Consider the following 14,893-nt stretch of genomic DNA (forward strand, 5'->3'; position numbering starts at 1 on the left):
TAAGGTATATTTATTAGATTTATTAAATTTGCACATATTATAGCAAATCTAACTGATTATTTTTAATAGTTTGTTGTTGCGATATGTAGAGGCAGGTAATCGTGCAGAAGATTTACGCATGGATATCTTGCAGGCAATTCGTTTTATCATCCAAGCCTGGGGTGAGATTAATCCTGAAGTAGTTCGTAACTGTTGGTGGCACACAAAAATTCTTCCTGACGATGTAAATGTAGATTTGAGAAATGTTTCAGAAGATATCCGCCAAAATGAAAACTTAGTGCTTGATGAACTCGCGGATGCACTTCGAGACCTTAATCTCCCCTATCCAATGCAGGCAGAAGAGTTTCTTAACCTACCTGAAGAGAATATTGTTTACAAAGTTCCCGAAGATGATAAAATTATTGAAGAACTCGTATATCTCTTCAAGAATACTGACAAGGAGAATACAGATCTAGAAGAAATAGACGATAGTGATGAAATTCCCGTTATTAGTACTAGCACTGCAATTGCTAGCTTAGAAACTGTGCGTATGTTTCTGCTTCAACAGGAAAATGCGGAAGAATATGTAAAGTTAGTGGGAAAAATTGAAAAGTTTTTTAGGGTCAAAAAAACAAATTCATTGCGTCAGACTGATATTAACGCATACTTTCATTAAAATGTAATTTTATTTCGAAAAATATAAAATAAAATTGAATTTAAATAAAAATTCTTTCGGATTGCTAATTGTGTAACAATATCGATTTTTTTATTGGCTGTTCTTTAAGTGCACACCCTCCCTAAATGCACTTGCATGGCCGGGTCCCAGGTGCGTGCACTTATGGAGGTGCGACTGTAATATTTTACTTTTCGTGATGTAAGATGTTCAGTACAATCAAGCTCTTTATTATATGAACGACCAAGTTCAGCAAACAAGTTGTCATCAAGATTTTTCTCAAGGTTATTAGTTTGCAAATCGTGTTTAGTATATAGTCCTTGAACTTTTATATTAATGTAATTTTCGTCCATACATGTTATTTGCAAAGATGTATTATCATCATCTTGTTCTAAATCAAACTTAGATGGCAAAATGTACCATGAACTAAGAAGTGCACGTACACATTGGTCTTTTGATAACATGTTGAAATTTAATTGTCTTTCTGTATCATATCTTTTATCAACACCACCATCCAACAAAAATCTTAGAGTTTGTAGACAATTATCACGTTGTACAAAATCCATCTCTATATTTTTCTTATTAGAATGAGGAATCATTGCCTTGAATAGTCTATGCATCATTTCTTTTGTAGGAACTGCAACATTTACCAGAGTTGCAAAATTTCGTGCATGCATAGTAAAATGACATAATATATGGAAGTTTGGTAATTGAGTAATTCTAGGAAAAAACTGTGAATTTATTTATAAAAAATAATAAGTAATTGACAAATTTTTACAAATTCTCTTATAAATCAATTAGATACAGACCTTTCCAACTTTTTCAGACCAATGTATTATATTTTGTTGTAAATCATTGTAATTATCTTCAGAAAACTCTTTGCAAAATATTAATGATGCCATTTTAGAAAAAGATGCCCATAAACTAAGAAATTGATCTATTATTTGACGTTTTGTAAATTTGCTTTCTTCAATTAAAAATTCAACAATTGTTCTATTTAGCATTGAAGTGGATATTAATGATCTATTAATAAGAAATGGCATGATCATACTTAAACGAAGATAATCAGAAAAAAAATATGAGTTTAAATGAGAAATAGGATTGTGTTGACGAGACCAAACTGATGGATATTCAAAATTACGCCATACATTTAAAAATTCATTCTCTCCTATTGAATTTAATATTCCAAATGTTGATTGCAACATTTCTTTTGCAAGTCCACCTATACAATGAAATGCATCATGTGGACATTATTGAATATGTCTATCACGTGAAATACTATCAAAACTAGAAGGTTTCTCACGAATTCCATATTGAGTAGAAAGTATTTCACGTTCAGCTTGAGTTTTAGCATTACTTATATCTTCAAAATAAGATGTAGTTATGTGATAGTAACGCGCATATTTAACAATATCAAAAGTAATATCATGCAAATTATTATGATGGATCATACAATTTCGGCATCCATAATGTGCATTATGATTCTTGATTCCTGATTGTTCATTACCTTCAGGTAAATCACTTGTTATGACACCCAATCCACCAGTAACCCAAACAGTTTGGTTACTAATTTCCAATTCATAACCATGTTCAAGATCTTGGATATCATTAATTAGTGGCTGTAACACCTCATCACATGAAGCTGAAAAAGGAATAAAGCCAATAAGAAAATGATTTTTTAGTTTTTGACGTAAAATCTGTGGCATATTTCCGATCTGCAAATAAATACCACCAATACCATGGTATGCATTACGAAATGGACCAAACTTATCAATGTAGATATCTAAAAAAAATTTGTAAATTGGTAAATTAGATGGAGTATTTTGTGTAGTTATATATTCAACTGGATGATGATGTCGTAAATCAATTGGTCTTGTGCTCCACTGCCCATTGATACAATATACAATTTCATTTATAAAATATTGAAAATTGCTGAGTTCACCAATATCTGTTAACCAAATATCTACTTTTGACACAATATTTATAGGATTAATAATTATTGTATAATCAGTCATCCATAGACATCCATCATAAGAAGCATTTCTTCTTTGCTGTGATTTGAGTTGAAAAGGCAATGAATTATATTCAATAATATTTTCAATTCTAATACAAATATCATGAGAATCATTAATATGTAAGATTGATATAATTCGACCATAACATAATTGATTGATTGTATGTATATTGTAGTATTTGATGAAATCACCAAGATTATAAATTGTTTCATTTAATTTAATGTGTTCAGTACCAAACAATGGAGATTTGTACCAGAGAACTCCATGCCATATTTCCTGTTTGTTTTCACAATATATACCTGGACCAAAGTACATATGTTCATGCAGCTGTGGATTTGATAATATACGGCAAAGAATATTTTTTAAGGGAAAAATAAAAGCTTGAGTAGTAGGTTTAGAGGTAGATGGTGTATTATGATTGTTAAGAGAAATAGTATATCCTTTAAATGGAAGGAGAGGTAACCCATTTCGATACTTTTTAACAGTTGCGAGTGAAAATGGAACATCATTTGCATTAAATTTGGGATATTTAACAATATTTGCAAAATCCTTATATGCTTCAAAACCTAATTTTAAAAATATATATGATTAGTATAAAAATATAAAAAGTAGTACTGTAATTTTATAGATAAAAACATATACCTATTTGATGTTTTATAACCCATAAAAATAATAAAAATATAGTAAAATTTGGAAAATATGGTCCTGCATCTCCAGAATAACAATTTTGTTTTTTATTATTATCATATTCTCGTCTATTAAATTCCCCATTTGTATCACAATTTTCTGTAAAATCTTCGTCAATATAATTAAATTCTCCATAAATATCACTATTTCCATTTACATTTTCATCAATATTGTTAAATTCTTCGCCAGTATCATAAATTTCTGTAAAATCATCATCAATAAGATCTTCGTTAAAGTCATTAAAATTGTGATAAGAATCTTTATTATTTTTGCTAGTATCATGATTATTATTAATACTTTCATTAATTTTATAATAAAAATTATTCGTATTTGATTGTGATGAAGTATTATTTTCACAAATATTTTGTTGTTTATCTAAAATGATAGTATGATTAGATATAGATGAATTATTATTTGAATGAGTATCTCTAGATTTACGCAAACAAAAGTTGGATTTTTTATGTTGTTTTTTATCAGCTCTAATTTTTTTTAAAAACATTATTCTATAACTAAATTTTAACGTTAATCTTGAATTTTGATAAAAAAAAGATGAGAATTTTATAGATCTAATGATTAAATACACTATAAAATTCTATATTAGTGTAACAATTGATTTATTGATTGGTATTTAACTTCATCAAATTAAACTAATAATTGACTTTTTCTTAAAAAAAATTCTTTTTTTAAAACCAAATATGCCTCGTGGTAAAGGAATTAAAAAAGGTTTTACTGGAAGACGACCTATAACTAGAAATACTAAAAATGCTGACAATGCTTCTTTAACTTCCAATATGCCTATTAAAAAACGTCAAACAAAAAATTCTTCTATTACTAATACTAATAGTAATATATCTAGCGAATCTATAACTCCTGATGATAATATACTTACTACGAGTTGTCAAATAAATAAAAATACCACAAATACTCCTCCACTTGCACCAGTAATGAAAAATTCTTTTACTGAAAGTAGTGTACTTAATATACATCCTATGAAAGGCTACACGCTACACAGCTTGATTATGATGATCGTGATGATCACGAAAATAAATTTAAAAATGATGGCCATGAAGATACTGATAATGAATTGAATGCAACAGATACAAATTTTCGCTAAGATATGATACCTGACAGACCTGAAATTTTTATATCAAGTGTAACGAGAACAGGTATGTTAAGTATAAATATATTATATGTAAATAATGTAATGGTAAAACTAATATGGTAAGTAACTAATTAAAATTTTGATTTACAGAAAAGAAAACTCTAGATGAATTAATAAATAATGTAAATATTTTAAGTGATGGTCCTTTTTATTTATCAAATAAACGTATGAAATTAGATGAAAAAAGTAAGTTAAAAAATTAAAGAAATTTTAAGATAAAAAAAGTTAAACAATTACTTATTATAAAATTCCTATAACAGCATCTTCAACTGTATCATCAGCCACATCAATGACAGCTGTACCATCATTTACATCGGCAATACCATCACCTGCTAAAAAATCTTTATTAACAAGTCATAACCAAACAAATATTCATGAAATTGAAGCTAATAATGAAATGGATACTACTACAACCGTCCAACCAGCAATCTCTCTTAGTAATCAAGATTCAACAAATAATTTAATGCCAATATTTAATGCTTTTTTGCAAGCATTATCTTCAAGTATATGTTCAACTACAGGATCTACTGTATTACAATCTTCTCTAAATAATAATACTTTACATGATCAAATGAATATAAATTTAAATAATAATAATGTAAGTGATTTTAAATTATTAATGAGAAAACTTCAATTAATAATAATCAAAATTTTTTTTTATAGGTTTCCCAACTTACACAACTTGCGACTCATTTATTAATGACAAAAGTTCTCTTTTTTCGTATACGAAAACCAACACCAGAATTAATTTTAGCACTAGCCAGAGAATGTGCTAAACATCTTGGTATTACTAAAATAGATGCTGGCGATGTTAAAAAAAAAGGTTGCAGATGGTTTGCCACTTGGAGAGTAAAATTGTATGACGAATGTACTGAAATAGCATTTGATTTTCTGGACCGTTACACGTAAGATATTTAACTGTTTTGTGATCAATGTTTATTATAATTAGTAATAGAAATTAATTGTAGTTTATTATTTATATCATATAGTGTGACCCAGAATAACCTTCCGAACTCCTCTCATCTTCAAAACTTTATAAGTAAAGATGATATTATCAAAGTCTTTGAACCACAATTAAAACAAGTCGAAAGAAATCGTTTGTTTGAAAATCAAAACATCATGGATTGCATTAAAAAACTACTTATCAAGTAGTTTTAATTATAGTCTGTTACTTTGTACAAAAAGATATTGATCGTACTATTTATTTCAGTGCCAGAAGAAATAAACGAACTGGATGGCGAAGTGCAATATTAACAGATTTGCATAATCTTGATCGTATCACTGCAAGTGTACAGATTATTTCCGAAGATGGGACAACACTAGCAAGTGATTTAAATATTAATAGTTATATGAATTGGTAAATTCCGAAAAAAAATAGTTATTCTATTGATTTATTCATATAATTTGTAATGAATTTAATGCAAATATAATAATAATTATATAATTATTGTAAATATAATTTCAAAATGCTTTTTATATAAAATAATTTGTAATATTTTTATAATTCTTTTAATATATAATAAAATACGTTACAAAATGCATTGTAAAATCATTAAATAATTTTTAAATTGTAATATTTTTATAATTCATTTTAGATCATTATGAAATATATTACAAAATACATTGCAAATTCATTTTATCTTAATGGTTTTAAAATATTTTTCCTAATCCTTTATAATATAGATTACAAAATGATTAAAAATACTGATATTCATTACAAAATAATATTACAATTATATAAGTATTATAAAAATATTGAAAAATCATTACAATAGCATTTCAGAAAAATATTCATTTTTAGCTAAGTATTCTTTGATCTTTTTCTTATTTTTTGTTCCTAATATCTTTCTTTTGCTATTTTTTTCATTCTTAATACCTTTATTATTTTTGTTTTTGACACTTTTCTTTAACTATTCTTTATTCCTAATGCTTCTTTTATTTTTCTTATTTTTCATTTCTAACATCTCTTTTTGCTATTTATTCATTTCTAATTTTTCTTTTTTATTTTTCATTTTCTAATGCTTTCTTTTTATTGTTTTTTATTCCTGATACTCTATTTTTACTATTTTTTGTTCTGATACTTCCCTTTTTATTATTTTTCATTCCTGGTTTCTTTATTTCTAATGCTTTCTTTTCTTATTTATTCTTGACATCTCCCTTTTATTGTTTAATGCTTCTTTTTGTTATTTTATTTAAAACACTTTTCTTTTACTATAGTTTCTTTTTATTGTTATTTATTATTCTTACTTTTATCATTACATTATCCTTTTTAGATTTAAGAAAATAATTCCTAGAAATAAAAATGTTAGATTAATTATAATTTATCAAAAATATCTTCAAAGTTTACTTACCTGGAAATAAAAAATTTTTAAGAAAAGTAAATATAAATAAATAATTAAGTATAATAATAAATAATTTTTTTTAAATAAGAAGTGTGAATTGTACAATTTTGAATATAAAATTTAAGTTAATTAAATAATTAGTATTATTTGTACTGTATAAATCTGATTATAAAATTTTTATACAGTACTAATTATATAAATTTTTTAATTTTATCAGTTATATGAATAAACTATACATTATGAATTTTTTTAATTTATCATACAGTACAATATAGTGCTTTATATAGTACTGTACTGTACTATATGAGAAATTTTTAAAAAAATTATATAGTACAGTTTATTTCTATACTGATATTTACATATTAAAATTTCAAGTATTATTAATATATATATTTTTGAGTAATCATATGGGCTGATTTGTTTACTCTGCATTAAAAAGAATTATTGATTGATTTTCACAATTTTTGTTACTCAAAATTGTTTTGTAATACTAAAAAATCATCTGATTGATGATCACTTGACTAAATAATAAGTTGAACAAAAATTTACATTTGTAAAACTTAAATTATTAAATGTAAAAGAGCTGTAAAAAAATCCATTTCACTAATAAAAAACCCATTTCTCATATATATGGAATTTTTAACATATATTATTAAAAAGTAAGTATATTTTAATAAATATAAAGTAAAATAAAAATGTATATACTAGCCTTAGTAGCTATAAATGTTTATAAAAGTATAATAAAAATATTATATAAAAGATAGTATCATAATAAATATTTTCAAACAATAAAAATAATTATTTTATGTCAGAGTTTGTATTACCATCTTTAAACGCAAATATATTAAGATTCACTAATCCGTTTTCTATAATTTTAGGCTTGTTGGAAAGCCCTTATTCTGGACTTTATAGGCGAAAAAAGAGCTCACCGATTGAATCATTAAATCCGGAGATATTTACGTTTAAAGTTGAGGTACAAATTTTTTAACATGCTTAAATGCAAATATCTTGGGATCCACTGATCTATTTTGTATAAATTTAGGCTCCTTGGAAAGCCCTTAATCTGGTCTATATGAACGAAAAAAGAGCTTGCCGATTGGATCACTGGATCTGGAGATATTTACGTTTTAAGTTGAGATATAAATTTTTAACATATATAGTAAGTGCTAAGAATTATATTAATTTAAAAGAAATATTTACCAAATTATAGTATAATAACATTAAATAAAAATTTTTTAATACTCATTCCCAATTTACTGTATATTATATAGTATTTTGTATAATAAAAATGTAATAAAATTAATATTTTAATTAAAGGTAGACAAATCAGCCCATATGTTAATAAAATATGATTAGTATAAATCATTTCATAAGTGTTGATTTTTAAAATTTTTTCAAATAATTATTTTAACATTTTTTCTTGATAAATTGATTAGATTGTTCATATTACAAAGTAGCTTTATAATGAATCATTATGAATGATTGTGATTATATAATTTATATAAATAATAATTAATTAAACTTTTATTAAAGTTTTACTTTTCTTATGAATATTGTAACTATTAGTAATTTACAAAAATGTAAAAAATGTTAAAAAAATTTACTTCTAGAAGCTTTTATTAATGAAAATACTTAGCAATTTAAAATTTGTAATATAATTATATCTATAATACATGATAATCATATAATTTATACAGAATTTTTTAATATGCTCTTGAAGTAGTTTTGTAAATAATGTGTACAATACAATAGAGTTTACAGGAATTAAATTTTAATAATCTTGAAAATATTAATAAAATTATTATAATTTGAATATTTAGCTAAAATTATTATTTATAATTCTAGCTGATAGGATTATATAATTTTATTGCTTATAATCATATCTTTATTATAGTAACCAAATATAATTTATTTTAAATATATAACTATATATAAAGAGGGTTAACTGTATATAAATAGTTTTTCTAATTTATATGATGTAATAAGTCAATTGTATTTAGTTTAAAAAAAAAAATATAATAAAATAAAATATGAAAAAAGTAAAATTTTCATTACAAAAATTTCAACAAATTATTATTTAAAATTTATTTAATAAAAATTATTTTATTTTATTTACTTTAATACTAATAAAAAACAAAGAATAGGACTTTTTTTGAAAAGTACTATATATAATAGAAAAAAGCATAAAACTATTTTATTTAATTTAATATAGAGAATTATAATTTAAAAAGATGTTATAATTCTGACAAATTTTATAATTCTAGTTTGAATTATATGAAAAAAGGATGATATTAGATAAAACATTAATAAAGAATAATTTGGAAATTTAGATATTATACATAATAATAGATCACTAAATCATTATATTATATAAAGGTGAATATTTGGCACCTAAATTCAGGCGGGTATTATTTAACCAAAACAGGAAATATGATTAGACTGCGGTGTAACAATCCGGACATAATATAAAAATTACGGGATTTTTTTTTTTGGCTTTCGCAATTACCAAAACTGTCGAACATTTCGTGGTGAATTTCGATCGCGTTATTTGGTTTTCGAAGAACACTAAGTACTATATACACAAAAAAGTATGTGCAAAACAATTATTTGGTGTATTTGCCCTTAAAATGATTAAAATATCACGTCAGTTTTCTTACATTTTATCATCCCTTGTGAAGAAATGAAAATTACGTTTACAACAGAATCGGCCGAAGTCCATGAATTGGAAGTCGACTCACAAATGGAATTAGAAAATATTAAAGCTTTAATTGAGACAATGGTTTGAGAATTTTTAATATTCTTCAGAATGCCGAAATTTTTAGCACGGTTTTGATTTGTCAAATTATTATAGACAGGGATAGCGCCTGCTGATCAAATTTTATTTCATCACGAACAAGAATTGACGGATCCAAAGAAAACTCTAGAGCAATATGGTGTTATTCAAGATGACATATTGTTTCTTAAGAAAAGTCCTTCCAGTAGTCAACCATCGTCTACAGCGTAAAGTTTTTTTTTTTTTATATTCCTTTCTCCATTTATACTTCGACAATGATAGTTATCATACAATATTAGTGCAGAACATATAAGTCAATTCGTTTTGAGTCGGCCCGATTTGATGCAACAATTACTTCAAGTAAGTTACTTAAAGGATTTTTGTCAATTATTGAATGAACTAAATACATAAATTAGCTTATTGATTTACAAGCTTCAGCCGGAACTTGCTGATGCTGCATTGAATGATCCGTCAAGATTTACTGCACTAATTCGACAGATGGAACAGCGTCAAGGGGAGCTTCAAAGGATGCAACAAATCGTAGGCTTTTTGTTTAATGTAAAGAGATTCTATTTCCGTTGAGACCATTAATTTTCTTTTTTGACAATAAACAGAATATGCTTAATGCCGATCCGTATGATATTGAGGCACAAAGAAGGATAGAAGAGGAAATAAGAATGCAAAATGTTTTGGCTAACATGGAAACTGCATTGGAATATAGTCCGGAATCTTTTGGCAGAGTTCGTTTAATAGTATTAAAGAATTTATTTCATAATTAAAATATATGGCTTATATACATTTGTGATTAGGTAACAATGTTATATATTAACGTTGAAGTTAATGGAAATCCGGTGAAGGCTTTTGTCGATTCTGGTGCTCAAGCTACTATCAGTAGGTTAAATGCGATGTTCTTTTTTTTTGTATTATTAATTTAACGAATTAATTATTTCTCATAAATTAAGTGAGTCCTCAGTGTGCCGAAAATTGCGGGTATGTGATCATTCAATTCGTTGAATTTAAAAAAATATGCATTTTTTAATGTTAATGTGGGTATATATTAGAATTATGCGACTTGTAGATAAACGATTTGCAGGGGTTGCTAAAGGTGTGGGAACTGCGAAAATTATAGGCCGTGTTCACACCGCACAAATTCGTGTCGGGACAGATTTGTTTTTGGCTTGTTCGTTTACGATTATGGAAGTACGTAAATAAACTAATATAGTGAAATTAAAAGTATTCTTAAATTGAATTCCCGAAAATATATTGTTAGGGACGTGGAGTCGATTTATTATTCGGTCTAGATATGCTTAAGCGTCATCAGGTTGGTTTAGGGTTATTTACAAAGATTCAAAGACATATTTATCATCAAACTAAAAAATAGTAATTATTTAGGCATGTATTGATTTGCGAAAGAATGCGTTAATTATTAATGATAAAGAAATTCGGTTTTTAGCAGAACATGAATTACCAGAAAGTGCAAGAATGGATGAGATGGGTGAAAATCTTGATGATATAGCAAGTAGCTCTAGCGCGTCAAATACGAAATCTCCATCAATTTCTTCTAGCATCATCGCTAATCCGCCTTCCTCAAATTCTTCTTCCCCGGGTAATTATCATTGATTTTTGTTGACATTTTAATCACATACTAATTTTTATTATTATTTATTTTAATAGTATCTCAACAACATTCACAATATCCAGAAGAACATATTCAAAATTTGATTTCAATGGGTGGAATTACAAGAGATCAGGCTATTAAATTATTAGACATAGCAAGTGGTAATGTTGATGCCGCTGCTAGCATATTATTTGATAGCAAGAATTGATAATATTATTCCGTAGTAGTATTTGAAAGTTATTACGGATTTTATATTTTATTTTTCATATTTATTATTATAATTATTAAATGTTAACTAAATTTTTACATTTTCGTTTGTTATAATATGAGGTAATTATTAAATAAGAATTAAGAAATCTCATTAATTTTTTTTTCTTCAGCAGCAACCAAGTCTTTCCAATAATCTTGACCTGCGGGTGCTCTTGGTTTTCTTTTATCAGTCACAGAAATACTAGCAGCAGCGGCGATGAGTACAATTGTTAAAGCCTGAGCATACATACGTGCTTGTACAACTTTTTGAGAAAGGGATAAATATCTAAAATTAAAGAGAGAGTTAAATATCATGAAGAAATTAATTATAACACATTACTATGCTTACTTGTTGTTATAAGTATAAGCTAAACTACCAGCAATACTTAAAGCCCAAGCAGAAGTTGCAATACTATATCTATTTTCAGATATGACATCTTTAGTTTTTTGTAAAGAAGTTTTTTCTTGTAAAGAAATTTGTTTTTCAGGTTCATAGTAGCCATATTTTTTTCTTTCGTATTCTAAACCAGCTCGTTCAGCTAAAGTAATACTTGCAGCTGAAGTACCAGAAGAGACTAAAAAAGCTTTAATGGGTAAAGTTAACTTTCTAAAATTCGGAGAATAACGTTGAGCTATTAAAGATAAACCCAACGTTACTCCAAGACCAATTCCTGCTCCTTTAATACCACCTTTAATTGTTGCATTATAATGTTCTAAATTAAGTCATAAAGTTAGATAAAGAGTATATATAAACAAAAGTAAATTCGAAGAATTTATTTGAACCTTGTTTTTCTTGTTCTGTAAGTATTTTCATGTTGAATTGTAAAGAATATTTGATCCAGATTCGAAGTGAAAGGTGCGTATATATACATTAAGATCACGCCATTTCCTCCATTCCATTATTTCGATATATTCCGAAGTCTAAGCTGTAAGCAGAAAATTTATTGAAAAATGAGATGCTTGATAGACCGAAATTTATCCGCTGTATCATTAAATTATCGACCGACATTGCGTCATACATGTATGCACTTCGGTATTTACCAGATTGAAAACAACACCAGTGATAATTATTATTGATACGTGTAATTATAAATTAATTTTTATAGTTATAAACTTTATTAATAAATGTTTAAAAACTTTAAATGTAAATACAATAAAAAAAAGCATTATGTTAAATTTATAAATTTATTTTTGGTATATCAAATTAATCATTACATATAGATCATCAGTAAATCATAATGCGGGCCAAAATCTAATTCTTGCCATCATTATGCAAACTTTAGTGTATAAACTGACCAGAATTAATATTAATGCTATTACACGCAAGTGTATAACTTCTAAACTCAAGCCAAGGCTAATGATTTTTTGCAGCACTATAAGATAAATTTTGTGTGTGATAAAAATAAATTGTGTTTTGTGGTGAAAAGAAAATTTTTACTGATTATATGTAATTTTCTCAATAAAATATGTGAATTTATGTAAACAAAAAAAAAAATTATCTGAATTTTGACTAAATTTAATAAATTTTATACAATTTTGTGATAATCAAAAAATCACAAATTTTGTATTTTATATGATTAAAGAATCCAAAAAATTAAAGCTCAGAATTTATAAAGAATAAAAAAAAAATATTAATATATTTCTTAAAATTTTTTTATAAAAATTTAAGAAAAGCTAATACTGTAAATAATAAAAAAAAGAAACATTAAAATGTTTCTTAAAATTAACTTTAAAAAGAACCTACCTACTTCTATTAAGATAAGTTAATATATAAAATTTGTTAAAAATCTATTATAAAAGGAAATTTTATATTATTATAATTTTTTCCTTTTTAACTAATTAACTAATAGAATTTAAATAAATCCTAAGATAAAGTTTTATATAAAGTTGAATTTTTTATAGTAATATTAGTAGTAGGTAAAGTTTTCTTTAGAATCTATTTGAAAGGAATTTAAAAAGCCTAATCTTACAAAATTAAAAAAAATCAATGCCAATATTTTAAAATTACTGATTTTTTATTAAAATAAATTTCAAAATTACTATAAATAATAATATATGAAATATTAAAATAAAAAAAAGTTTTGATAACTTACCGTAAAGTCCCGATTATAAACACTTCCTGAATATAAGCACTCCCAGATTTTTATATTACCCGAAAGTAAGCACCCTTGACCAACACTATGATAATTTTGGCCAATACTACAATATACTAAATATATAAATTTATCCAAATATAAGCACCCCTATAACAAAAAAATGTTGCTTATATTCGAAACTTTACGGTATTTTAAAATTTACTTAAGTTTCAACTTTTAAAGCTTTGCATCAATATCAGAGTTTTATTTAACATCTCAAATATCCAAATCTTTGAAACCAATTTCTTACAAAAAAATAAAAAAAAAACTTCTTTTAGAAATTAATTTTCTTTTAAAAATTATTTTAAAACTCATCTGAAAATTCAGATAATAAAGTTAATAGGTATTGTTTTACAAAAAAAAAGTTAATAGAAATGTAAATTAATTATTTGAGAAAATTTTTTTTTCACAATATATAAATTGTTTAAATTAATTATATTTATTTTTATTTATTTTTTTTTTTTTATACTTTATTATAGATGTGATCATGTCCTATTATAATCACGCTTACTTACATATATAAACTTACAAAATATAAGATAAACAAATACATATAAGAATTAAGCAGGATCCCGAACAATACATATAACACTGGGATCCAGTTTTGTATAAACTTATTATATAATTTTCCAATAAGTCATATGTTTGATTTTGTATAGCCTGTTAGTAATTTTTCGGTAAGTCAGATATGTATTTGTATAACAGTGATAATCTTTAAATCAAGTGAGATCTTTATTTTGTATAACGATACTTGTGTAAATAAATTATATATACGTATATAAAAAATTTTTCTTTAAAAAAATTTTAAAACTTTGTAAATTTACAAATTAACACATATTAAATACATTTGTCTCAGTTTTTATTACCTGTATTTTATGAAGATATAGGTATTTTATATAATTCATAATATATTTATTCCTAAATTTTTTCTTTTTACTTTCGTCAAACTTTGGAGTGTAATTTTACCACTTTAGCCAAATGAAATCGACTTTCTTTATTAAGAGAAAGTTGTTTAGCGATGCCAAAACTACTAGAATATAAATTTTCATAGTAATTGGAGTAATACTTATGGAGTACGCGCATATTTTTATAATTATATTAATTTTAAATTTGCTTTTTTCGTTTATTAATTTTGGAGCGTAATTACGGCATTTTAGTCAAATGAAATTGACTTCCATTATTAAGAGAAAATTGTTCGCGAAGGTCAGAACTACCTATACCTAAATTTTTATAGTAATCGGAGTAATTCATATGGAATAC

At 25.2% G+C, this 14,893-nt stretch overlaps 4 protein-coding genes across 4 annotated transcripts; 2 read left to right on the forward strand and 2 right to left on the reverse strand.

The window, feature by feature from the left end:
* Positions 1-759: 759 nt before the first annotated feature.
* OCT59_013900 (uncharacterized protein) lies at positions 760-3,853 on the reverse strand (the record flags this gene model as incomplete). The annotated part of the gene is made up of 6 exons (XM_066141828.1): positions 760-1,383; positions 1,462-1,874; positions 1,932-2,294; positions 2,595-2,755; positions 3,143-3,233; positions 3,310-3,853. 6 exons carry the CDS (start codon positions 3,851-3,853, stop codon positions 760-762), a joined length of 2,196 nt encoding a protein of 731 aa, XP_066001922.1.
* Positions 3,854-4,049: 196 nt separating this feature from the next.
* Positions 4,050-5,877, forward strand: OCT59_013901 (uncharacterized protein; the record flags this gene model as incomplete). The annotated part of the gene is made up of 7 exons (XM_066141829.1): positions 4,050-4,320; positions 4,470-4,520; positions 4,607-4,702; positions 4,777-5,114; positions 5,180-5,421; positions 5,506-5,612; positions 5,681-5,877. The coding sequence occupies 7 exons, from the start codon at positions 4,050-4,052 to the stop codon at positions 5,875-5,877; spliced, it is 1,302 nt and encodes a 433-aa protein (XP_066001923.1).
* Positions 5,878-9,288: 3,411 nt separating this feature from the next.
* Positions 9,289-11,568, forward strand: OCT59_013902 (uncharacterized protein; the record flags this gene model as incomplete). The annotated part of the gene is made up of 13 exons (XM_066141830.1): positions 9,289-9,304; positions 9,429-9,446; positions 9,537-9,637; positions 9,710-9,858; positions 9,931-9,991; positions 10,064-10,171; positions 10,246-10,371; positions 10,441-10,522; positions 10,594-10,621; positions 10,693-10,831; positions 10,902-10,952; positions 11,024-11,237; positions 11,306-11,568. 13 exons carry the CDS (start codon positions 9,289-9,291, stop codon positions 11,455-11,457), a joined length of 1,245 nt encoding a protein of 414 aa, XP_066001924.1. The 3' UTR covers positions 11,458-11,568.
* OCT59_013903 (uncharacterized protein) lies at positions 11,452-12,411 on the reverse strand. The gene is made up of 3 exons (XM_025329008.2): positions 12,282-12,411; positions 11,848-12,211; positions 11,452-11,784 (listed from the first exon to the last, which is right to left on the reverse strand). The coding sequence occupies exons 1-3, from the start codon at positions 12,310-12,312 to the stop codon at positions 11,598-11,600; spliced, it is 582 nt and encodes a 193-aa protein (XP_025164371.1). The 5' UTR covers positions 12,313-12,411; the 3' UTR covers positions 11,452-11,597.
* Positions 12,412-14,893: the final 2,482 nt, after the last annotated feature.

This window comes from Rhizophagus irregularis, chromosome 21 (assembly GCF_026210795.1).
Source record: "Rhizophagus irregularis chromosome 21, complete sequence".
Lineage (NCBI taxonomy): Eukaryota > Fungi > Glomeromycota > Glomeromycetes > Glomerales > Glomeraceae > Rhizophagus > Rhizophagus irregularis.